The sequence below is a fragment of the Lissotriton helveticus genome, chromosome 4_1, assembly GCF_964261635.1.
Source record: "Lissotriton helveticus chromosome 4_1, aLisHel1.1, whole genome shotgun sequence".
Lineage (NCBI taxonomy): Eukaryota > Metazoa > Chordata > Amphibia > Caudata > Salamandridae > Lissotriton > Lissotriton helveticus.
This window is the reverse complement of record NC_136063.1, coordinates 69,523,739-69,547,411: the sequence shown is the minus strand read 5'-3', so window position 1 is coordinate 69,547,411 and position 23,673 is coordinate 69,523,739. Positions and strand designations below refer to the sequence as shown.

General features: G+C 46.7%; 1 protein-coding gene across 2 annotated transcripts in view; it reads left to right on the top strand.

The window, feature by feature from the left end:
• The window catches only part of CPSF1 (cleavage and polyadenylation specific factor 1), a 235,407-nt gene that overhangs the window by 200,632 nt on the left and 11,102 nt on the right, over positions 1-23,673 (top strand). For both annotated transcript variants that reach the window (XM_078686442.1, XM_078686443.1), the window contains exons 32-35: positions 6,713-6,889; positions 8,612-8,678; positions 8,804-8,851; positions 22,640-22,795. In XM_078686442.1, the coding sequence (XP_078542568.1) occupies positions 6,713-6,889; positions 8,612-8,678; positions 8,804-8,851; positions 22,640-22,795 (448 nt within the window). The remainder of the gene's footprint in view (positions 1-6,712; positions 6,890-8,611; positions 8,679-8,803; positions 8,852-22,639; positions 22,796-23,673) is intronic.

The following is a 23,673-nucleotide window of genomic DNA, read 5'->3' as shown; positions in this document are numbered from 1 at the left end:
GAACTAAAAGCAAGGGTGGGGGAATAGCCATCATTTATAAGAACCATCTCAAAGTCAAGCATACAGACCCTAAATATAGCGAGTGTGAGGCTTTCTCCTTTACCATCAGCCTCTCTGGCAACCAATCACTTATAGGCATTCTACTTTACCGCCCCCCAGGGTCCAGATCAAAATTCCTCAACAATCTTAATAACCTAATCGAGGTCTCTGCAGGGGCGCCACATTTTACCATACTGGGAGACTTCAATTTTCATCTTGAGTCCTTATGTGACACTGATATTGTGGCGCTAACCAACGATCTAGCAGCGGCCGGCCTACAACAAATTGTCAATCAGCCTACTCACAAAGCTGGACACACCCTAGATGGGTTATTTACCAGCAACCCACACATTGTTGTTTCTAAGGTGATCCCTCTTATTTGGACTGACCATTCAGCAGTTTGTTTTTCCATAAAGCTGATTTACCCTCCATTCGTCTCCTCATCCTCTGCCCCTGTCACTTTCAGAGACTGGAAAAATATCGCTCCTCTCCACCTCTCTGCTTTGCTGCTTGACAGCATTACTACTACCGAACAGGATCCCTCACTAGCCTCCACCAATTACCTTCACAGCCTAAACACGGCCTGTCACAACCTAGCTCCCCTCAAAATCTCCCATCGTACCAGACCACTTCCCTCGGCCCCTTGGTTTACAGAATCCCTTCGACTGCAGAGACAACACTGCAGAAATTTGGAAAAACGTTGGCGCCGTCACTACAACTCTACGGAAAAAACTGTGTACAAAAGCGCCCTCTCCAAATATAAAGATCTTATCACTGCAGAAAAGTCATCCTATTACACCTCCCAAATCAACCAGGCAAAAAACTCATCAAAAGAACTGTTCCAGGTGGTCACTCACCTCTCCAACCCCCCTGCCCCTCGCTTTGATGGAACCCAAGCCCTCTGCGACTCTCTTGCCAAATTTTTCAAAGACAAAGTCACGGCTATTTTCTCAGCTTTCACTCACTCCCCCCCTACTACCACAACTAATTCTTTATCCCACAATAACACATCCAGCTTCACGGTCTTCGAAGCGGTCACGGAGGAACAAGTCCATCGACTTGCTTCGGGCACTAAATCAGGGTCACCTTTAGACCCTTGCCCTCCTGACATTCTTAATCTTATCCCTGAAGCCATTTCCCCTGCTTTGACCTCCATCTGTAACGCTATGTTCACAATGGGTATTTATCCTTCAGTTTGGAAGGAGGCTATCATTAAGCCACTTCTAAAAAACCTACTCTCGATCCCCTCCTTCCTGTCAGTTACCGACCCATCACATGTCTTCCTTTCCCAGCAAAGATTTTCGAGAAAACAATGAACATACGACTATCGAAATTTATAGACAATAGCAACCTGCTGGACGACACCCAATTTGGGTTTAGACAGGGTCATAGAACAGAGACCGCGCTACTAAAAGCTGCAGATGAAATTAGGATGACATTGGACAAAGGAGGAGCAGCTGTATTAATACTTTTAGATCTCTCTGCAGCCTTCGACACGGTCGATCATGTCATCTTGATCGACCGTGTCTCAGCCATAGGAGTTCAAAATAAAGCCAAAGAACTCCTCGCATCCTTCCTGGCTGACCGTCCAAAAACAGTAAGAACGGGACAATTCAACTCCCAAAATTTCACCCTTCCTTGCGGCGTCCCACAGGGCTCCTCGCTAAGTCCGACACTATTTAACATTTATGTTTAGGACTTAGCGAGGGTAATAAAATCCTACGGAATTACCCTAACAACCTACGCTGATTATACACAACTGGTGCTCTCCGTACACAGCAATGGTACATCAGTTGCGGCAAACTTCCAAGACGGAATGCGGGCTATCAGTTCCTGGATGTCATCAAACTCTCTAAAACTAAACTCTGATAAAACAGAGGTGATGACATTCGGGAAGCTGGAACCTATTCGGTCCCCTCAATGGTGGCCACCGGAGTTGGGAGCCCCTCCTCAACCAGTCACCAAGGTTCGTAACCTTGGGGTCATATTCGATGATAAAATGACTTTCCATCACCATGTCAACTCGGTGGTCTCCTCATCTTTCTATATCCTGAAAAGAATCAAAAAACTCCTACCTTACCTCCCCTCGTCAGCCCGCAAAACTTTAATTAGCACTTTGGTCTTCTCAAAAACAGATTATTGCAATGCCCTTCTCTTGAACGCCCAGGAAAAAGTTATCAACAGACTGCAGTTAGTCCAGAACGCCTCGGCTAGAATCTTACTGGGCGTTCCTAAGTTCACATCCATCTCCCCATACATCCGACAACTTCACTGGCTCCCAGTCAGGAACCGGACAATATTCAAGGCACTGTGCATTACCTACAAAGCAGTCAATAATGTAGGTCCACAGTTCCTTAGAATGGCTCTCTGCCCGCATGAGCACTCAAGAACACTTCACTCCTCCTCTGCACACCTGCTCAAAGTACCGCGAACAAAAAAGGTCAACTGGGGTGACAGGTGTTTCACTATCTCTTCAGCCAAGCTTTGGAACACTCTGCCCCTCCACATCAAAACTGCCCCTACCCTCCTCAGTTTCAGAAAAACATTAAAAATATGGCTCTTCTCATCATAATTATCAACCGCTGCTATGGTTCTGCATTCTGAGCGCCGAGACACCCCCGGGTAGTTGCGCGCTATAAAAATCGCATAAACATAAACATAAACATGTGCTGCATATTGGAAAGGGTATTCCCGTTGCCAGTTGCCCGGTGTCGCGGTCACAAGTTAATACTTTCTGAGTCAATAACTCACCCTCTGAGGGTCCCAGGAGCACTCTCGCAGCACTCCCAGGTTCAGCGAACTCTGGTGCAACTCTGTGGTGTTGCACTATGGCGTTGATAGCGACTTGAAGGCTATGCGCTGCCAACCTGCCCCAGCAGACTCAGTCAGCCGTTATTTCCCTGTTTACTGCGAACAGGATGCCCATTGGCTGGCCCTTGGAGTCTGTAGGCTTCTCTGGGCTCTGGAGACAACTTCTCATTGAGCAATACACAACAGGCACAATCTCTCGCTTTGCTAGCCCCCAGTTGCAGTGTTAATGGTCCACAGTTTTTCGAGTACGGTGAATGAGTATTTGGACAGAAACAAAATTGTATCGAAGCACACTCCAGTTTACCATCCAGCTGGTAATGGTGCTGTAGAGCGCTTCAATAGTCTTGATGAGCTGTAGACAAATGGTAGTTAAAACTTGTAAGAATTGGGAGTTGGAAGTAAAGAAACGTGTGTGGACTTATCGCACCACCTCCCGGTTACTTGCTACTTCACTGTAGGAAAGTGCACCTTTTTGCATGGTTGCCCCCCATGTTTTGCCTAATGTTGATGCACTTTGACTGAGTGTGCCCTGGGTTCCTGCCAACCAGGTACCCAGGGCCTATGTTCTTTCCCTAAAACTGTACTTTGTACTCCCAAATAGGCACCTCCCTGGCCACATGTAAGTCCCTTGTAAAAGGTACCGTTGGCCCTGTGACCAGCGAAAGCCTCTGAGGGCTGCAGCACATATTGTGGCACCCTTAGAGGCCCTGTACCTTCACACCCACACACTGCCTTTGCAGGCTACGTGTTTTGGTACAGAGAAAAGTGAAGAGTCCCTGTGTGCCATGCCTACAGCCACTGCCTCTGGTATAGGTAGGTCATCCTTCTAGCAGAGTGCACTACACCATTAGTGAGGATACAGTGGCATGAGCCCTGTACCCCTACAGTGCCGAAGTCTATTTTTTGGCATTGTAAGTGCAGTACAGCCATAAAAGTATATGGTGCTGGGTTACCAGCACCTGGTGTTTGTCATTACGAACTCCACAGCTCCATAATGACTTTACTGAAAGCTGGGAAGTTTGATATCAAACTTCTCAGCACATTAAACCCACACTGTTGCCAGTGTGGGATTTAATGAACAATGCACTCAGAGGGCATCTTAGAGAGGTCCCCTGAAAAACGATCTGACTCTAGTGTCTTGGCTGACTGACTGCTCACCAGCTGCCACCACCAGATATGTTTCTGGACCAACACTACGAGGAGGTCTCCCTGGCGATCCTGACCTGCCATGAGATTCCCGACAAAGCCTGCAGCTCCTTTGTGGAGGATCCTCGTGACTGGATCAGGTAAAAACCTGACACCAAAAGACACCCCTGCATCCGACGCCCCACTGCCTTGGGTGGCCCAACCGACGGTGTCCCGGCATCCCATGACATCCCAACTTTCCTTTCCAGCCAGAAGATCTTTGTGCCTGAGGTTGCAGTGTTTCTTCAAACCGGAGAATCCCATTTGAAAGTGACTGGGCATCCCAACGCCAAAACAGCTCCCTGCACCCGGCTGCCCTAGTGCTGCTGTGGGTGCACCTTGGGTGCTAACCGGAACCCCCCTTTAGTACTGAGCTTAAGTCCAGGAGCTTTGCTCCCTCAACCTTGTGGCCTACTCGTGAGCAGCCACCAACCGAAGGCCCCTTATCCCCATTGGATAATATTGGGCCTCAGCACTCTGCACCTAGCCGCCCTAGTGCAGCTGAGGGTGCTTTGAGAGTGCATCCTTGACCTCTCTAGTATTATGATGCTGATAGGGAATTTGCATGTATCAAGATCCTAGCAGTACACTAATAGTGGAAATTTGGGTAGCGGGATCACAGCGGTAGACCAATAGTGGAACTATGGGTAGTGGGATTGCAGCAGTAGACTAATAGTGGACCTATGGGTAGCAGGATCACAGCAATAGACAAATAGTGCAACTACGGGTAGTGGGATCACACCAGTAGACTAATAGTGGAACTATGGGTAGCAGGATCACAGCAGTAGACTAATAGTGGAACTATGGGTAGCGGGATCACAGCAGTAGACCAGTAGTGGAACTACAGGTAGCGGGATCGCAGCAGTAGAATAATACTGGAACTATGGGTAGCGGGATCACAGCAGTAGACTAATAGTGGAACTACGGGTAGCGGGATCGCAGCAGTAGACCAAAAGTGGAACTACGGGTAGCGGGATCGCAGCAGTAGACTAATAGGGGAACTATGGGTAGCGGGATCGCAGCAGTAGACTAATAGTGGAACTATGGGTAGCGGGATCACAGCAGTAGACTAATAGTGGAACTACGGGTAGCGGGATCACAGCAGTAGACTAATAGTGGAACTATGGGTAGCGGGATCACAGCAATAGACAAATAGTGCAACTACGGGTAGTGGGATCACACCAGTAGACTAATAGTGGAACTATGGGTAGTGGGATTGCAGCAGTAGACTAGTAGTGGAACTATGGGTAGCAGGATCACAGCAATAGACCAATAGTACAACTACGGGTAGTGGGATCACAGCAGTAGACTAATAGTGGAACTATGGGTAGCAGGATCACAGCAGTAGACCAGTAGTGGAACTACAGGTAGCGTGATCGCAGCAGTAGACTAATACTGGAACTATGGGTAGCGGGTTCTCAGCAGTAGACCAATAGTGGAACTACGGGTAGCGGGATCGCAGCAGTAGACTAAGAGTGGAACTATGGGTAGGCGGATCGCAGCAGTAGACTAATAGTGGAACTAAGGGTAGTGGGATCGCAGCAGTAGACTAATAGTGGAACTATGGGTAGCGGGATCACAGCAGTAGACCAATAGTGGAACTATGGGTAGTGGGATTGCAGCAGTAGACTAGTAGTGGAACTATGCGTAGCAGGATCACAGCAATAGACCAATAGTGCAACTACGGGTAGTGGGATCACAGCAGTAGACTAATAGTGGAACTATGGGTAGCAGGATCACAGCAGTAGACCAGTAGTGGAACTACAGGTAGCGGGATCGCAGCAGTAGACTAATACAGGAACTATGGGTAGCGAGATCTTAGCAGTAGACCAATAGTGGAACTACGGGTAGCGGGATCGCAGCAGTAGACTAAGAGTGGAACTATGGGTAGGCGGATCGCAGCAGTAGACTAATAGTGGAACTATGGGTAGTGGGATCGCAGCAGTAGACTAATAGTGGAACTATGGGTAGTGGGATCACAGCAGTAGACTAATAGCGGAACTACGGGTAGCGGGATCGCATCAGTAGACTAATAGTGAAACTATGGGTAGCGGGATCACAGCAGTAGACCGATAGTGGAACGACGGGCAGCGGGATCGCAGCAGTAGATTAATAGTGGAACTACGGGCAGGTCGGGATCGCAGCAGTAGACTAATAGCGGAACTACAGGTAGGGGGATCGCAGCAGTAGACCAATAGTGGAACTACGGGTAGCGGAATCGCAGCAGTAGACTAATAGTGGAACTACGGGTAGCAGGATTGCAGCAGTAGACTAATGGTGGAACTACGGGTAGCGGGTTCGCAGCAGTAGACCAATAGTGGTTTCACATTTGAAGATTTCCTTGTATTCAGAGTATTGGAGAGGTATACAGAAAGCATGCTATCACAGGTGAAGGTTGAGTTATATACAGGTAGCAGGGTTTCACATTTGAAGATTCTCTTGTATTCAGAGGATTGAAGAGGTATACAGACAGCAGGCAAGCACAGGTGAAGATTGAGTTATATACAGGTAGCAGGGTTTCACATTTGAAGATTTAATAGCAGACTATTAAAGTTGAGGATTAAGTTGTACACACAGCAGGTCTGATCTGAGACATGTGCCAGCAGCCCGGTTATCATACGTTCTATCTTGTCTGGTCCTGTACTCCACTGCAATTTTCTTCTGTTTCATCTTCTAGATCTTCCTCTGGAGTCTGAAAGCGAATGACCTGACCGGGATGGCCTTTATCGACACCCAGCTCTACATCCACCAGATGATCAGCGTGAAGAACTTCATCCTGGCTGCTGATGTCTTGAAGAGCATTTCTCTCCTGCGCTACCAAGAGGAGAGCAAGACTTTGTCCCTTGTCAGTCGGGTATGTGCTCTGCTCTCATACTTCCCATCCTACTTTTAACGCAGTGAAATCCATTACTCACTTCGATAAGATGATTACAACACGGTCCATGTCAACTGCGTGACCCATCGGTGAGCCACTGAGTAGGGATATAGTCTGAGCTGTAGATAATGCCTGTTTTGACCCCTTTTTGACTAACTCTGGAAGATTACCTGATCTAGGAGGGAAACAAAGAAATCCTTATTCTTTATACAAATACACACGGTATGCAGAAGGCCTACAATAGCAACATCTTATGAGAAGTAAGCTGATGTGCTTGGTGCCTGTCAATGAAGTCTGCATTCAACGAGATCGAAGGATCAGCACATGAAACGCACACTTCTTTTATGTGTATTCCAGGGCATCTGTCTTATGAGATCAAGCCTGGTGCTGCTCCTGACAGCCTTATGTCCTGGCTTAAGCATGGGACCGGGAAAAGGGCAGTGTGTGGATATGTGGGTGCCTAAAAAATGTGCAAGGAAATGGAGTGTGGTTACGTTTGTTATTTTATATAACAGAGGTCACATTTCAGATTTCCATCTATAGCCGGTAGATAAAAGCTTGTTTATTTCTGAATTACTGAAGACTAATAAATAGATCTGTATTTATGTTGTGTGTACAATCAAATCTATCTTTTTATTATGCGACTATGAATGGCAGCTTTTAACAGCTGTCTTAGAACATGTGTTCAAATACTTACGCCATTGTTGGATTACGCTGTTTCAGAAGGAAGCTAGGTCGTTAGACTGCCGATCTATGCAGCACCATTGACATATGACTAGCCCCTCCTCTGTGCCAGCCATCATTCTTTATATAAGCAGGGAAGTGAACTTACACGCTTTACAAATTTCCCCTTCTATCTCTTACAGTTTGCCATTAGCTTTTCCATTGTGTAAATCGTCCACCATTTAGCCACCGCTGGTTCAGGGTAGGAGGGCCTGGTAGTTTCCATGAATGAGCCTAGTGTGAGTTTATCAGCTGGGGAGGTGAGCGGGTACGCAGCATCTTCTCCAGCATCTCTGAACAATAGGGTCAGAGATTCCAATTTGAATTCAATTGTTATGGTTTTGATTTGGTTTAATATCTTCCCAAAATACTTGTACAGTGTTGTCTGGTGTTCCTTTGCCCATCAAAAATCTAGGAATGGAGCCTTAACTGATGAATATGTAGGTCCAACAGCAGCAAACAGAATTGCAGCAGTCCAGTTTCAAGGCTTACTTTGCCCTGTTGGTGTCAAAGTGGTGTGGATGAAGAATTTAAGTCATTATAATAATTCCTTTGATCTGTCAAAGATGCAGAATGATGAGAGCGGTCCTCCAAAGTTCAACATAGGGACTACAGCCTTGGAGCGAGAGTTTGTTTTGCACTACGAATGTGGCACTGAGTTACTAGTTTATGGAATCTGTGGAAATCTTGCTTTTGGAAAGATTACTGGAAACTTTCTGGATCCTGTTTTGTTTGTGTTTGATGGAACTGTTATGTTAAGAAAACAAAAACACCTGGCTGTCGGTATAAAATCATTTTAAATACGAGGTGACTGACATTGCAGCTTGTCTCTGAGGATAAAGCTCTCATTATGTATTAGAAGAAATGTTCTCCTGTTTTTAATGCGATATAATAGTGGTCTGAGAGCCTGCTTGATGTCTCAGGAAGATGTTCTTGACTACATCGTCCTTGACTTCTCCCCTTTCTTTCTCTCTGCAGGACGTGAAGCCATTGGAGGTCTATAGTGTTGAGTTTATGGTTGACAACTCGCAGCTGGGCTTTTTAGGTGAGGCTGCAGCATACCCTGTGGACACCACTGTTCACCTCCGCTTGGGGCTTAATCTTCTGCCACGAGTTGAGGGTCCAGTGAAGATCCCCGTTCACTAATGCCTGTTCTCTTTCTCTTCTTAGTGTCAGACCGGGATCGAAACCTCATCGTGTACATGTACTTACCAGAAGGTGAGAGCACTGCTTGGGTGGTATTGTCATGGGGTGGAAGGTGTATATCTTATGCATATTTCTAAAAGGAAGTGCGCTGCGCTCTGGGTAGCTGGCCACTGAGAGTGTTGTTAATCTGTACCTATGAGGTGTGACTATGAAAGATTATTTTGTAAATTCATTCAGCAGATTGAAATGGGTGTGCATACCTGGCATGGTCGAGATCCAAGACATACAAGGAGCGTGCACTCGACAGGTCCATCTATTCAACGTCAAGGAAAACATAGCCTAGCCCGATTGATGGTAGGGGAAGTGTGCATCAACCCAGCCTCTTCTAATGATGGTGCGGGAAGTGGGCATCAACCCTACTTCTTCTAGTGATGTATGAGAGAGTTTCCATCAAGCCAGCCTACCCTTCAAGTGGTAGAGGGAGAAGTGTGCATCAACCCAGCCTCTTCTAGTGATAGAGCAGGAAATGGCCATCAACCCTCCTTCTGTTGATGTATGAGTGTGTGCATCAAGCCAGCCTACGCTTCTAGTGATAGAGGGAGCAGTGTGCATCGCGCAGCCTCTTCTAATGATGGAGCAGGACATGGGCTTCAATCTGCTTCTTATTCTAGTGATGTAAGAGAGAGTGTTCATCAAGCCAGTCTACACTTCTAGTAATAGAGGGAGAAGTGTGCATCAAGCCAGCCTGTTGTTCTGGAGATGGAGGGTTAAGTGTGCATCAACCCAACCAGTTCTTCTGGAGATGGAGCGTGAAGTGTGCATCAACCCTGCCTGTTCTTCTGGAGATGGAGGGTGAAGTGTGCATCAACCCAGCCTGTTGTTCCAGAGCTGGAGGTTGAAGTGTGCATCAAGCCAGCCTGTTCTTCTAGAGCTGGAGGGTGAAGTGTGCATGGACCCGGCCTGTTCTTCTGGAGCTGGAGGGTGAAGTGTGCATCAACCCGGCCTGGTCTTCTGGAGCTGGAGGGTGAAGTGTGCATCAACCCGGCCTGGTCTTCTGGAGCTGGAGGGTGAAGTGCGCATCAAGCCAGCTTGTTCTTCTGGAGATGGAGGGTGAAGTGTGCATCAACCCGGCCTGTTCTTCTAGAGCTGGAGGGTGAAGTGTGCATGGACCCGGCCTGTTCTTCTGGAGCTGGAGGGTGAAGTGTGCATCAACCCGGCCTGGTCTTCTGGAGCTGGAGGGTGAAGTGCGCATCAAGCCAGCTTGTTGTTCTGGAGCTGGAGGATGAAGTGTGCATCAAGCCAGCCTGTTATTCTGGAGATCGAGGGTGAAGTGTGCATCAACCAGCCTGTTCCGGAGCTGGAGGGTGAAGTGTGCATCAAGCCAGCCTGTTGTTCTGGAGATGGAGGGTGAAGTGTGCATCAAGCCAGCCTGGTCTTCTGGAGAATAAGGGTGAAGTGTGCATCAACCCAGCCTGTTCTTCTGGAGATGGAGGGTGAAGTGTGCATCAATCCAGCCTGTTCTTCTGGAGATGGAGGGTGAAGTGTGCATCAACCCAGCCTGTTACGGAGCTGGAGGGTGAAGTGTGCATTAAGCCAGCCTGTTCTTCTGTAGATGGAGGCTGAAGTGTGCATCAACCCAGCCAGTTCTTCTGGAGATGGAGGGTGAACTGTGCATCAAGCCAGCCTGTTCGTCTGGAGATGGAGGGTGAAGTGTGCATCAACCAGCCTGTTGTTCCGGAGCGAGGGGTGAAGTGTGCATCATGCAAGCCTGTTCTTCTGGAGATGTAGAGTGATGTGTGCATCAATCCAGCCTGTTGTTCCGGAGCTGGAGAGTGAAGTTTGCATCAACCAGCCTGTTGTTCCGGAGCTGGAGGGTGAAGTGTGCATGAACCCGGCCTGTTCTTCTGGAGGGTGAAGTGTGCATCAACCAGCCTGTTGTTCCGGAGCTGGAAGGTTAAGTGTGTTGTAGCAGACCTCAGCCAGGCCCGCTAGTGCAAGGGGTACGCCCTTCTGTGCACAAAAGTCCGCAGACTCCAAAGGAAAAAGTTGGCACGGAAACTGGAAATACAAAACATAACGTTTATTACACCTCATGAGGTGGTGCTAAAATTCAACCAGTACCCTCCGGCACTGCGAGAAGTAGCACAAAGGGCTACTGAACACATGGTTTATTTATACCCACACAGGGGCTCAAAAGAAGGCGGTACAAAGCATAAGAGCACATTTTATGTCCATACATGGTAATATTAAGAGGCATAATCGATCAGTGGGTGGAGCTATCAGTCGTAGGGTTCTCGGCTAGCACATTCCAATCTAAGGCTAACCATTAACAGATGTAGACCCTAACGGTCAGCGGAGAACACAAAGGAGCTATTAATAGCTTGTTGCCGGGCAGTTTAGAGGCCATGAGCAGAAAGGTAGGACAACGCACATGGTCGACACGAGGTAGCATGCGGCAGACAAAATGGCTGCCGTAGATTCAAAATGGATGCCATAACCAATGTCAAGATAACGGAAAACCTAGATGTCTTTTGCTAACGCTCAACCTAATCGCCGTTTTATATACAACAAGTGTGCATCAAGCCAGCCTGTTCTGGAGATGGAGGGTGAACTGTGCATCAAGCCAGCCTGTTGTTCTGGAGATGCAGGGTTAAGTGTGCATCAACCCAGCCTGTTCTTCTGGAGATGAAGGGTGCATCAACCAGCCTGTTGTTCTGGAGATGAAGGGTGCATCAACCAGCCTGTTTTTCCGGAGCTGGAGGGTGAAGTGTGCATCAACCTGGCCTGTTCTTCTGGAATTGGAGGGTGAAGTGTGCATCAACCAGCCTGCTCTTCTGGAGATGTAGGGTAAAGTGTGCATCAACCTGGCCTGTTCTTCTGGAATTGGAGGGTGAAGTGTGCATCAACCAGCCTGTTGTTCTGGAGATGGAGGGTGAAGTGTGCATCAAACCGGCCTGTTCCTCTGGAGATGGAGGGTGACTTGTGCATCAACCCAGCCTGTTCTTGAGCTGGAGGATGAAGTGTGCATCAAGCCAGCCAGTTCTTCTGGAGATGGAGGGTAAAGTGTGCACCAATCCAGCCTGTTCTTCTGGAGAAGGAGGGTGAAGTGTGCATCAATCCAGGCTGTTCTTCTGGAGATGGAGGGTGAAGTGTGCATCAACCCAGCCTGTTATTCTGGAGATGGAGGGTGAAGTGTGCATCAACCTGGCCTGTTCTGGAGACAAAGGGTGAAGTGTGCTTCAATTTAACCTGTTCTTCTGGAGCTGGAGGATGAAGTGTGCATCAAACCGGCCTGTTATTCTTGAGATGGAGGGTGAAGTGTCCATCAACCCAGCCTGTTCTTCTGGAGATGGAGGGTGAAGTGTGCATCAACTCAGCGTGTTCTTCTGGAGATGGAGGGTGAAGTGTGCTTCAATTGAACCTGTTATGCTGGAGATGGAGGGTGAAGTGTGCATCAACCAGCCTGTTGTTCCGGAGCTGGAGGGTGAAGTGTGCATCAACCCGGCCTGTTCTTCTGGAGATGGAGGGTGAAGTGTGCATCAACCCGGCCTGTTCTTCTGGAGATGGAGGGTAACATGTGCATCAACCCAAGCTGTTCTTCTGGAGATGGAAGGTGAAGTGTGCTTCAATCTAGCGTGTTTTTTCTGGAGATGGACGGTGAAGTGTGCATCAACCCGGCCTGTTCTTCTGGAGATGGAGGGTGAAGTGTGCATCCACCCGGACTGTTCTTCTGGAGATGGAGGGTAACATGTGCATCAACCCAAGCTGTTCTTCTGGAGATGGAAGGTGAAGTGTGCTTCAATCTAGCGTGTTTTTCCTGGAAATGGACGGTGAAGTGTGCATCAACCCGGCCTGTTCTTCTGGAGATAGAGGGTGAAGTGTGCATCAACCCAGCCTAAACTCCCTGTGATAGACAGAGAAGTGCATATTAGTACAACCTATCTCGGACATATTCTTTATTTGTTATTACAGCACGCAGACCAGGTAGCGCACTGAAGCAAACCCTTGCTGCTGTTTACAATCTCTGTTCTGGGTAAATGTAATGACTGTAATTTAAAATAAGTAGTTGAACTTCTTATGTGTGCTGGAAGCACTGTTTCAGCAGACACGATTGTACCCTGTGCACCTTGCTTCCTGTGTCCCATTTATTTTTATTGCTATTTTATGGGTGTTTTCATTTTATATGTCTTCTGCTCGCTTTAGCCATTGTTGCTTTTCCACCAGCAATCACAGTTGCAATGCAGCGGCTTCTTCTCATTGATATGCCAAAATCACGTAATAGCCTCTTTCCCGGCACGTTTTGACCCCCACCCCACTGCTGCCATCTCTAGTGATTAATACTTTAAAGGTGTCTTCATTTCTTTTGATAGCTTTACATGATTGAATTCTTCTCCATTGTAAGGCTTGGGACCCTCAGTAGTTGGTATTAATATATTCTGATGGATACATCTGCCTGTGGATTCCTCACCTAACGAATATCCCCTGCTCCAGCATTCCGCAGAATTTTTTCCTAGCTCACTATGCTTCGCGGACGTCACAGTGCCACGGCTCCACTCGCGACTCCGCATGACGTCACTGGAGTCATAAGAGAGCCTCGTCGGCGTGATGATGTCATTTACCTTTTTTCCGTGCCGTTGGCGCGTAACGGTTTTCTGGCTCTGTCCATATTGTCGAGATACTTTGTTGTTATTCTATCTTTAAACTGTTGCTGTTAGGATGTCGTCTTCAAGGAAGTCTGGATTCAAGCCCTGCAGGGAGTGTGGGGGTCACATGTCCATCACTGACCCTCATGAAAACTGCTTATGGTGTTTGTCGTCTGATCACGACGTGGAGGACTGTTCCAGTTGCAGGAAGACGAATCCTAAGGCTCTTAAAGAACGGGGAACTAAGCTCTTTATGGCTGAGGCGAAGACGGAAGGAAGAGGCTGAAAAAGAGATAAGTCGTCGGCTTCTCATTCGCCGAAGTCGAGGAAACACAAAAAGAAGAGAAGACATGGATCTCGGCGCCGTTCGTCTAAGGGTAAGACTTCGAAGTCACCTTCGCCGGCCCCTCGACTTCGTCAAAAAGAACTTGGGTTGCCTTCTCCTCAATGTGACTCCAGAAAGATCTCCTTCTTCAAAAGGCACTCTGGCGCAGTCTCCGGCGCCGAGGGGTTCGCCGGATTGGGAAGGGTTACCAGTCCAGGTTGATCCTTCTCCTGCTTCTCAAGTGCATGAGGTCGATCCTGTGGCCCTAGTGGGTCCACCTTTTCCAACGCCGGATGCTCCTCGTTTGGATTCTGGGTCGAATCCATTTCCGCAATTTCCTACTCCAGGTTCGGATCCAACGCATTTTTTAAATGCAATGCAATGTACAGAGTATTTGCTAAGGCAGCCTTCCCCTCCGGAGCACCTTTGGTTCCCGTGGGTCCGCTGGCCTTCAACTTGGGTGTGCCTCAGCACTATGCCCAGGCACCCTTTGTGCCGTTCGTGCCGACGGCGCCTTCATTGCAGTTTCCGGCACCAAAGGTTTCGACTCCGTTCATGGAGTTCCCGGCTCCGTTTGGTGGACCTTCCTCTTGGTCTCGTGCGGCGCCTATTTCGCCTTCGGATCCTCCTTCACGCCGGCTCCAGAGATGTTGACCCACGTGTAGTCCCGCAGACGCCGAGTCCTAGGTTTCGATCAAGGAGAGAGGCGCAGAGACTGCTGAAGGAAGAACAGTATCAGAGACAGGAGCTTGAAGAGGGTGCGATAGATGAATCAGTGGATGATTTTGAGGGTTTGCAGGACACAAGTGGGCTGGACACTTCTCCTGAGTGGGAGCTTTCTTCCATAAGGGCTTCTCCACCTCAAGAGGTAGCCCCATACCATACTGTTATAAGAAAGGCGGCGGAGCTTTTGGACTTACACAGTTACCAAGTTCTGAGTATATGCCAAGTTTGCTCACTGATGTTTTACATTCGCCTTCTTCTATAGTTGAGCCCTTGTTGCCTTACAATGAAGCCTTGACCGAGCCTATTCTTGAGGTATGGTTGAAACCACGCTTTTCTCCTGCAGTGTCTAAATCGGTGGCAAGAAGATATAGGTCTTCTCCAGGGGATCCACTCTTTCTGTCTTCTCATCCTTCTCTGGAAAGTTTGGTGGTACAGGCGTCCTACTCTAAACAGTCTTCAGGTGCTTTGTCTCAGGCTCCTGCTGACAGGGACTCTAAGAAACTGGAGCAGTCGGCTAAGAAAGTCTTTTCATCTTCCAGCATGGCTCTTAAATCAACCAATGCTACCTGTTTGTTGGGCTGTTATATATATGCCTGATAGACTTGGCTAAGCAATTGGCACCCAAGTTACCTGATGAGCAGGGAAATGTTATGGAGGTTCTGTCAGATGCTCAGGCTGCTGCTAGACAGGTTATTCAATCCTGCCTGGATCCAGCTGATTCGGTGGCCAGAGTTGTGTGTTCCTCCACTGCTACCAGGAGGCAAGCTTGGCTTAGATCTTCTGGTTTTTCCCCAGATGTTCAAGCTACTCTTCTTGATTTGCCTTTTAATGGATCAAAGCTTTTCGGGGAGAAGGCAGATTCTGCCCTTCAAAGGTTTAAAGACAGCAGGGCTACGGCAAAGTCTTTGGGACTACAAACCCAGTCAAGAGGGTTTGGATATAGAAAATATGGTGGATTTGGAAGGTCTTCCTTTCGTAGCTTGCGACAACCTCAACGGCAGCAGCAGCAAAATCTGCTCTACAAGTCCTATAGAGGAAAAGCCAAGGGTTGCCAATGTGGGTCTACCCGCAATCTCTCCTCCTCCTCTTCTACCACGCCTGCTCCCCCTGGTAGCACAGGAAAGCAGCCCTAGATCCCCCATCCTGGATCATGTAGGTCCCGTAGGGGGTCGGTTGTCTCATTTTCTACAGAGTTGGAAATCGGTCACATCAGACCTTTGGATTTTAAACCTTGTAGAGAATGGGTACGCCCTTCTCTTTCAGGAATTTCCTCCACCTTACCCTCCTTGCCAAGGTTTTTGTTCAGAGGACCATTTACTTCTCCTACAGAAGGAAGTCCTTGTGCTCTTACAGAAAGGTGCGATAGAGGTGGTCTCGGAGCAGGAGAGGGGTCAGGGATGCTACTCCCGGTATTTCCTGATCCCCAAGAAGGATGGCAGGTTACGTCCGATCCTGGACCTCAGGATCTTGAATTTGTACCTCAAACAGGAGAAATTCAAGATGTTGACCCTTGCGCAGGTTCTTTTTGCGCTGCAGCAAATGGACTGGATGGTGTCGATCGATTTACAGGATGCATATTTTCACATTCCCATCCTGAAGTCGCACAGGAAGTATCTCTGTTTTACGGTGTGGTTGCAGCACTTCCAGTTTGCGGTCCTGCTGTTTGTTCTTACTACTGCAACTCAAGTTTTCACAAAGGTGATGGCAGTGGTGGCGGCTCATCTCAGAAGATCAGGGATCCCAGTGTTCCCTTATCTGGACGACTGGCTGCTCAAAGCAGAGTCGCCAGATGGTGCTTTATCATCTGCATGTAACAACTCTACTGTTGTTCAACTTGGGTTTTCCAATAAATGCGCCCCAATCTCACCTGGACCATCTTAGCGCAACCTGTTCATAGGGGCGGTACTGGATACTACTGTGTGTCGAGCTTTTCCTCCTCCTCAAAGAATTCTCAACATTCAGGAGATGATCCTATGTTTCACAATGGAGAGGTTGTTCCTGTTCTGAAGGTCCTTCGCCTGCTCGGTCTGTTTGCTTCCTGCATACTGTTGGTCAGTCATGCGCGCTGGCACATGAGTGCTCTCTAGTGGTGCCTCCGCAGGCAGTGGTATCAACACAACGAAGATCTCAGGGAGACAGTCAGGATCTCCAGAGAAGCTGCTGCAGTACTGACTTCGTGGAGTGCAGGGCAAGCTAACTCAAGGGAAGCCCTTACAGTCTCCTCCTTCACAGACCACAGTGATCACGGATGCCTCCACTCTAGGGCGGGGGGCTCATCTAAAGGATCTGGAGGTCAAAGGTCTTTGGTCTCCAGAAGAAAGGTTGCTTCACATCAATCTTCTGGAATTGCGGGCCATACGTTTGGCACTAAAGGCTTTCCTTCCTTCCCTTCGCGGTCAGTCGGTTCAGGTCCTGATGGACAATACTACCGCGATGCGGTACATCAACAAGCAGGGAGGTGTAGGTTCGTATCATCTGTCGAGAGGCTCTACTACTAGGGTCCTGTGCACAGAACCATCAGATTTGTGTGTTTGCAAATCATCTGGCCGGTGTGCTACATGTTCGTGCAGACAGACTCAGTCAGCGTTACTCGGCCAATCCTGAGTGGAGGCTTCATCCAGAGGTGGTCCATTCCATCTTCCAGATGTTGGGGACTCTTTGTTTGGACCTGTTTGCAACTCAGGAGAACGCGCACTGCCCGTTGTTCTGCAGTCTTCAGTATCCGGTGCAGGGAGCATTGGGGGACACATTTCAATTGAATTGGAGCTTGCAACTCCTTTATGCGTTTCCTCCCATACCCTTGATTCCTTCGGGTTCTGAGGAAGATTCGCCAAGACCGGGCCCAAGTCATATTGATCGGCTCAAATTGGTCAAGAAGGATGTGGTACACAGATCTACTTCACCTCTCATCGCACTCGCTGCTCTGTCTCCCTCTCAGGGCAGACCTCCTCTCGCAGGTGCAGGTTCTACACTCCCACCTCCAGAGTCTGCATCTTCAAGCCTGGAGATTGAACCGGGCAACCTGAGTTCTTTCTCTCTCCCGCCAATGTAGTGGATGTTATCTTATCGTCCAGGCACTTCTCTAAGTCTATTTACTCTTATAGATGGTCTAGATTTGTTAAATGGTGTGGAGAGAGAACCATTGGTCCTTTAAAGGCCCACTTGTCAGATGTTCTTCAGTTTTCTCTTTTCTTGGCTCAGCAGGGTTGTGCTGTGGCCATGGTTAGGGGATATTGGTCGGATCATTCGTCCTTTCTTTGTTTGCTGGATCAGCCTTCTTTATTTAAATCTCCCATTGTTTTGAGATTTATTAAAGGCCTCACTAATAGGTTTCCACCTACACATTTTGTTATGCCTCAATGGGATTTGAATCTTGTTTTAACTTTATTGAACACTGACATAGTTGTCCTTTAAGGCTTTTGTCTTTTAAAACGGTCTTTCTTGTGGCTATTACCTCGGCAAGGTGGGTGAGTGAGCATCAGGCTCTTAGTTCAAAACCCCTGTTTTTAACCATACATGCTGAAAGGATGCTTTTCTGCCTAAGTGGTGACTCCCGTCCATCTAAGGCAGTCCATTACTCTTCCTGTGTTCTGTCCTCCCCCTCACCCTTCCAAGGAGGAAGGGAGACTTCACCGCCTGGATCCTAAAAGAGCTTAGAGCTTTTATTTGGACTGGATGAAGGACTTGCGAGTGGACGATCAGCTCTTTGTGGGCTTCATTGGACGTATGAAGGGCAAGGCTGTGCACAAGCGCACACTATCCAGGTGGATCATCTTGTGCATCAAGATCTGCTACGCCCTGGCTGGTAAGGATCCTCCTGTAGGCATTAGGGCTCATTCTACAAGAGCCAAGTCGTCAACTTCTGCTTTGGCCAGAGGTGTACCTGTAGTGGACATTTGTAAGGCAGCGACTTGGGCCTCCCTCCACACTTTCGCAAAGCATTATTGCTTGGACTCCTAAATGAGGAGGGTGGGCCACTTTGCGCGCTCTGTCCTGCAGGACTTTTTTGTATAGAAAGGTGGACACCCTCTTCTGGGAGTGGGACTACTGTGAGAATCTATTCATAAGGTGAAGAATCCACAGGCAGATGTATCCATCAGAAAAACAAGTTGCTTACCTTTGGTAACGCTTTTTCTGGTGGATACATTATCTGCCTGTGGATTCCTCACTGACCCACCCTCCTCCCCTTTGTCCACCCTTGTATACCTTAAAGGCTGCTTTGTTTGACTTGTTGTTTTACATTGTATCTTCTATCTATCTGTACATTTATAGGAAATGATTTTATTCTTGGCCTTTCCTTTTGATTTTAGACTATGTGTATTTGTTTGAATATTGTGTACTGTGTATACTTTGAATCTATTGTCAGTCCACCTTTTCGCCTCTGAGTGGAATGCTTGCGCAGGGGATATTCATAAGGTGAGGAATCCACAGGCAGATACTGTATCCACCAGAAAAAGCGTTACCAAAGGTAAGTAACTTGTTCTTTTGGTGTAGTATATATAGAGCCAGTTTCTTACACTGATCAAAAATAGTCCTGCTCTACTAATGGCTTTGATCATTGTTGCAATAGTGCCCACCCGGATGTATGCCATGATATTGGGTGGAAAAATAACATCAACCAATTTTTTTTATCCAGAGTACCAATTGCATAAAATCGTTAATGTACTCGTCCATAGACAAATATAGTTTATCTGTGGGATTGTGAGACTGCAAGGGCCTTATTAGAGAAGTTCTGGAAAACAAATCCCAGAACAGGTGTGATAGCTATGAGAACTTAATTAGAGCTGATTTTAAGAAATGTTCAGTTGCCTACAATGAAAACTTTAGCTCTAATTCCAAAGCTGACTAGAAAGATCTTAACCCCCTGGCTGCGGGGTTAATTTTTCCACGGTGCGAGAGGGCGGGCGGGAGAGGGGGGGCGGTGCCGCGGTACTCGGGACGGCTCCCGGCCGTCATGAGTCTCGGTAGTCATGTGCTCATGACGGCCGGGAGTCATCCAAACTCCGCTCTCTGATTAATTCGCCCGCACAGGCGGGGAATTAATCACGCGTGGGCTAAGCGGCAACGTTCAGACGGCTCCCGGCCGTCATAAGCACATGACTGCCGTGATTCATGATGCCCGGGAGCCGTCATGAGCATGGAACGAGTTAATGAAAGGGAAGATGAGATCATTAGGATATGAAACAAATCTAGTTGTAGCAGCAAAGTAGAAGAACTTTCACTACACTCATGAAACGTTCTGAGAAAAACAAATGGCAAGCGTATCTGGATTCTAATCCAAACGGAGGGTAAAAAAGGCCTTTCTATGCTTTAGGGTCTGGTATATCCCACTGTTGCGGTTCGAGGGATGCTGGAATAATACTGGGAACCAAAAGAATCAATTTAGTTTTTTTTAATTCAGACCCTGAAAGAATCGATTGTATCCTGTGCCTGCGTACTTCCCTACAGGATATATGAAATAAGCACCTGAAACTGCTGTTTAGGGAAGCAGGTATTAGAACACTTAAAGAAGCAACATATTACTATTTTGCAGTACGAACAAACTGGTAGTGTGCGATTAAATTTATCTCACTGGCGGGGCTGTGTCTAAAGAATTTTAAGAATTAGTGGAAATAATCTATCTTGCTATGTCAGATAGTGTTAATGTACAGAAGGAATTTTAAAAGGGCGAAAGTGTAGATTTCAGATGCAGCTTAAAGATTTTTAAAGCAGTATTTATGAACTTATTTGTGGGATTTAGATGGAATTTTAGTAATTGGTTGATTTACCAATAATAATATATTTGAGATATTTTAAACAAAGCAATAGGAAAATCAGTTTATTGGAATTTTAAAAGGAATATCAATTAATATATTTGTGGAAATTTTAGAGTTAATCATTAACATTGTGTATTGAGCGTTTCTATATATGATTTGTATTGATTTTGAATATAAATTGTATAATAAAGATTTACCTACTTACAAATTATAGATTTACTATTCTTAGATCCCTTTCTACGTACCTTGAAGAGATATGTAATATATATAGATAAATCTCAGGATAAACAGATGTGGTGTTAAAAATAAACATAGCTATACTTATAAAAAATTTACCTCGATGCTGTGGTTGTCGATATTCTGGATACAATATCTTGTGAGAAAGATATTTAAAATTCGATTTTCTTATAGAACACGGGCTATGCCAATGCTTAAGAGTTGGATATCAATATCCATGTCGTAAAAAAGCTTTAGCAATTTGAAAAGCATTTACATGACTACTGAAATACAGCCACAGCAGCAACGATGCTGGTACGAAGGAAATGCACACCACTATAAATCTCCCAAACACACAATGAATTATCATTCAGAGAACAGCTTTCAAAATGTTTTGAGTTTTCAATAATTTTGTTTTTTAACAACTATCAAATATGCACTCTTGATTTTGGGTAAAAACACTCAAGGAACATCTTATCTTTTGTACACACGCTGTATGACTGATGGAGCTGGCCTTGAAAAGTGACATATCTCTATGTGACTTATCAAATTTGAGAGTGGAGACAGGTAGTCATGTTGCAAGTCCCACAGGCTGATACAGTCTGTTTGAGTGTAAACGTGTGACTCTCACATTGGTTTGGCTGACTACCACTCTAAGGATTCGGAGATGTATAAGGGCTGTTTTCTTCAATGTGGCTAAAGTCTCTGAATTACATACTGTGGAGGACTGCACTTCTGGAAGCTACTTCCAAGGTACTGGTGAGTTACAGTGGCTCCCTAACTACCTCTAGGAGACCCTTGTCCTAAATATTAGAATAATTCCCATCTGCATGTGTGAGGCTGGAACAATTCTTATTCAATGTACGAACTGTGCCATTGTCCATATGATGAGCAGCACCCTTTAGAAACCTATCCATGGCAAAATCTCTCTGGAATGTAGGCTCATGTGTACTTGAAATAGGCTTTTTCACGTCATTACAGTATCAGAAATGTAAAGAGCCAGAAACAAAGTAGCTACCTGATGGGCTTGCATTGCAAACCTGAGGAAATAGACTGCTGTTCCTTTAAGGCTCCAGGATGCTTTGAACTGCAGTTGCCTCCTTGAGTCAGTGATAATGCAGTTGCCTCCTTGATTTACTGTGATAATGGTGGATACTTTGACAGTGAAGTAAAATGCAGGCTCCTAAAGAAGGCACCCTTGGGCATTGACTAGTGGAAGCTAGCCTCTATTTCAATTAGTCCTATTCAAGAGCATAGGGACTAGCTGGGTCCTCGACTGGGCCCAGGATTCCATTTGACTGTGGACTGTGCTTTTAACCATAAACCAGTGACCTGACTCAGTTACCATTGACTTCAGCAGATCTTCAATTAATTGTTCCATTGGTGGAGGAGGTCACCAGCAGATTCCTTATGTCCAGAGTAAGGTTACCCTGCTTTAGAGAAACTCACCCATCCCATGTGTCATGAGTTGTTGTCATCTACCTTTGAAACAGGAGCAGATGCAGGGCTGCGTTGGAGCCCAGTACTCATCATAACTGACTTCACTGGGCAGCGTCCTTGTTATTTCGGATTTTGTGTTACTAGATTTTAATGGTTTATCTTGTTTATTTTGGCCTTCACACTAATTGATCCAAGAGAACAGTTGGTCCCAGAGTCCAGACATCTGTATTCCTTGTCTACATTTTAGACTCTCCTGCAGAAGAAATTCTTTTGCTAAAGATCTTTGACTTTAGTTCACCAAAGATCCTGCAACCCGAAAAAAACCCTGAGCAATAACATTGGCCATAGTGCCAGTTTTCTCAGAAATCTTGTGCATAGCAGTAACCGACTGTTCTAGTTTTTGGGCTCATATGTCGGTCCCAGAAGTTTCTATGATCTGCTTGGTTTTTGTAGATACAGTGCTGTAGTGTAAATACAGCTGGATCACTGTGTTTTTTGGAGACTTTATCAGATTTCACCAAACTCCTCATTATTCCATGAGACTACTTTCCATCCGCACGCTTGAGAGACCAGTGACATCACAGCCACTTTGCTTGAAAGTTATCCTCTGTTGTAGTCAATGATTCACCTCTTGAGAATCCGGTGCCACAGAGGAATTTGTAGCAAAGGCTGTCTCGTTTTTAAACCCTGCATCTATTGCTATGTTTGAAATGTCCAAGTACCTGGTCTGTAATGCAGATTGTTTGCTTTCCAGCCAAGGAGAGTTTTGGAGGGCTGCGTCTCTTGAGAAGAGTGGATTTCCATATTGGTTCACACGTCAACGCCTTCTGGAGAACACCTTGTCGGGGAGCCTTAGAGGGGCCCAGCAAAAAGTCTATTGTCTGGGAGAACAAGCAAATAACGTGGTTCGGTAAGTCTTTTCCTGTTGTACATCTGGGTGTGGGAAGTATTTCCTGGTATCGGATTCTCTGAGGTCTGTCAAACTCCGTGACCCTTTGTCACCAAGGCTGCTGTTGGAAGTTTGGGAGTATTGGTACCTGTCTTCTTTGCATCAGGGAGTAGGGGGGTAGTTAATGAAGATCATCCCTCCCTGTAGCCCATTATGGACCTGTGAGTAGTTTAACGAGTGAGAACTCTTATTACTACAGATAGTGGATGTTCTGTAGGTCTTTTGGTGTAACTCGGGCCAGCTTGTTGTGATGGAGGTGCAGCCTGGCAATGTTTTGTGTACAGCATTTCTGCCTCTTTGCTATTGGGTAATGGCTATAGTTTCTGGAGGTCCATTCTTGCTTCTGGGTGGTAATCATTTGGTCTGTACGTGTTTCTACATCCAGGGGTAGAGACTGGAGAGGCGAGGACAGGTTATGAGACTCTGAAGGTTGATCAGGTGGCTGAGGGGAGGAGCTTTTCAGTATAGATTAATTTGATATCTTTGCTGTGACATGTTTGTTTCTGATGCCCTGGCTACAACTGCCCATCAGATTTGCTGTTCCACATCACTGGTTCGATTACTTCTTAAACTTCTGCCACCTTGTGTCATCTGGTACGTACACCAGCGTGTTGGCAAGCTTACAGGGGTAAGACACTATCCTGTCCAGAAATTGCAAGGGCAGGGGTGGCACATCTTTACAAAGGTGTGCAGAGGACTTTGATTTGATTGTTTTGTGCTGGTCTTGTCAGCTTCTGAAACGTCTGCCTCTCATCCAGTTTTGTGAAGCTCCTCCTCTTTTCTCTGATTTTGTTAATCTCCCCACTTAGCTCTATCTTTCGTGAGGGGTTGCCTAATTC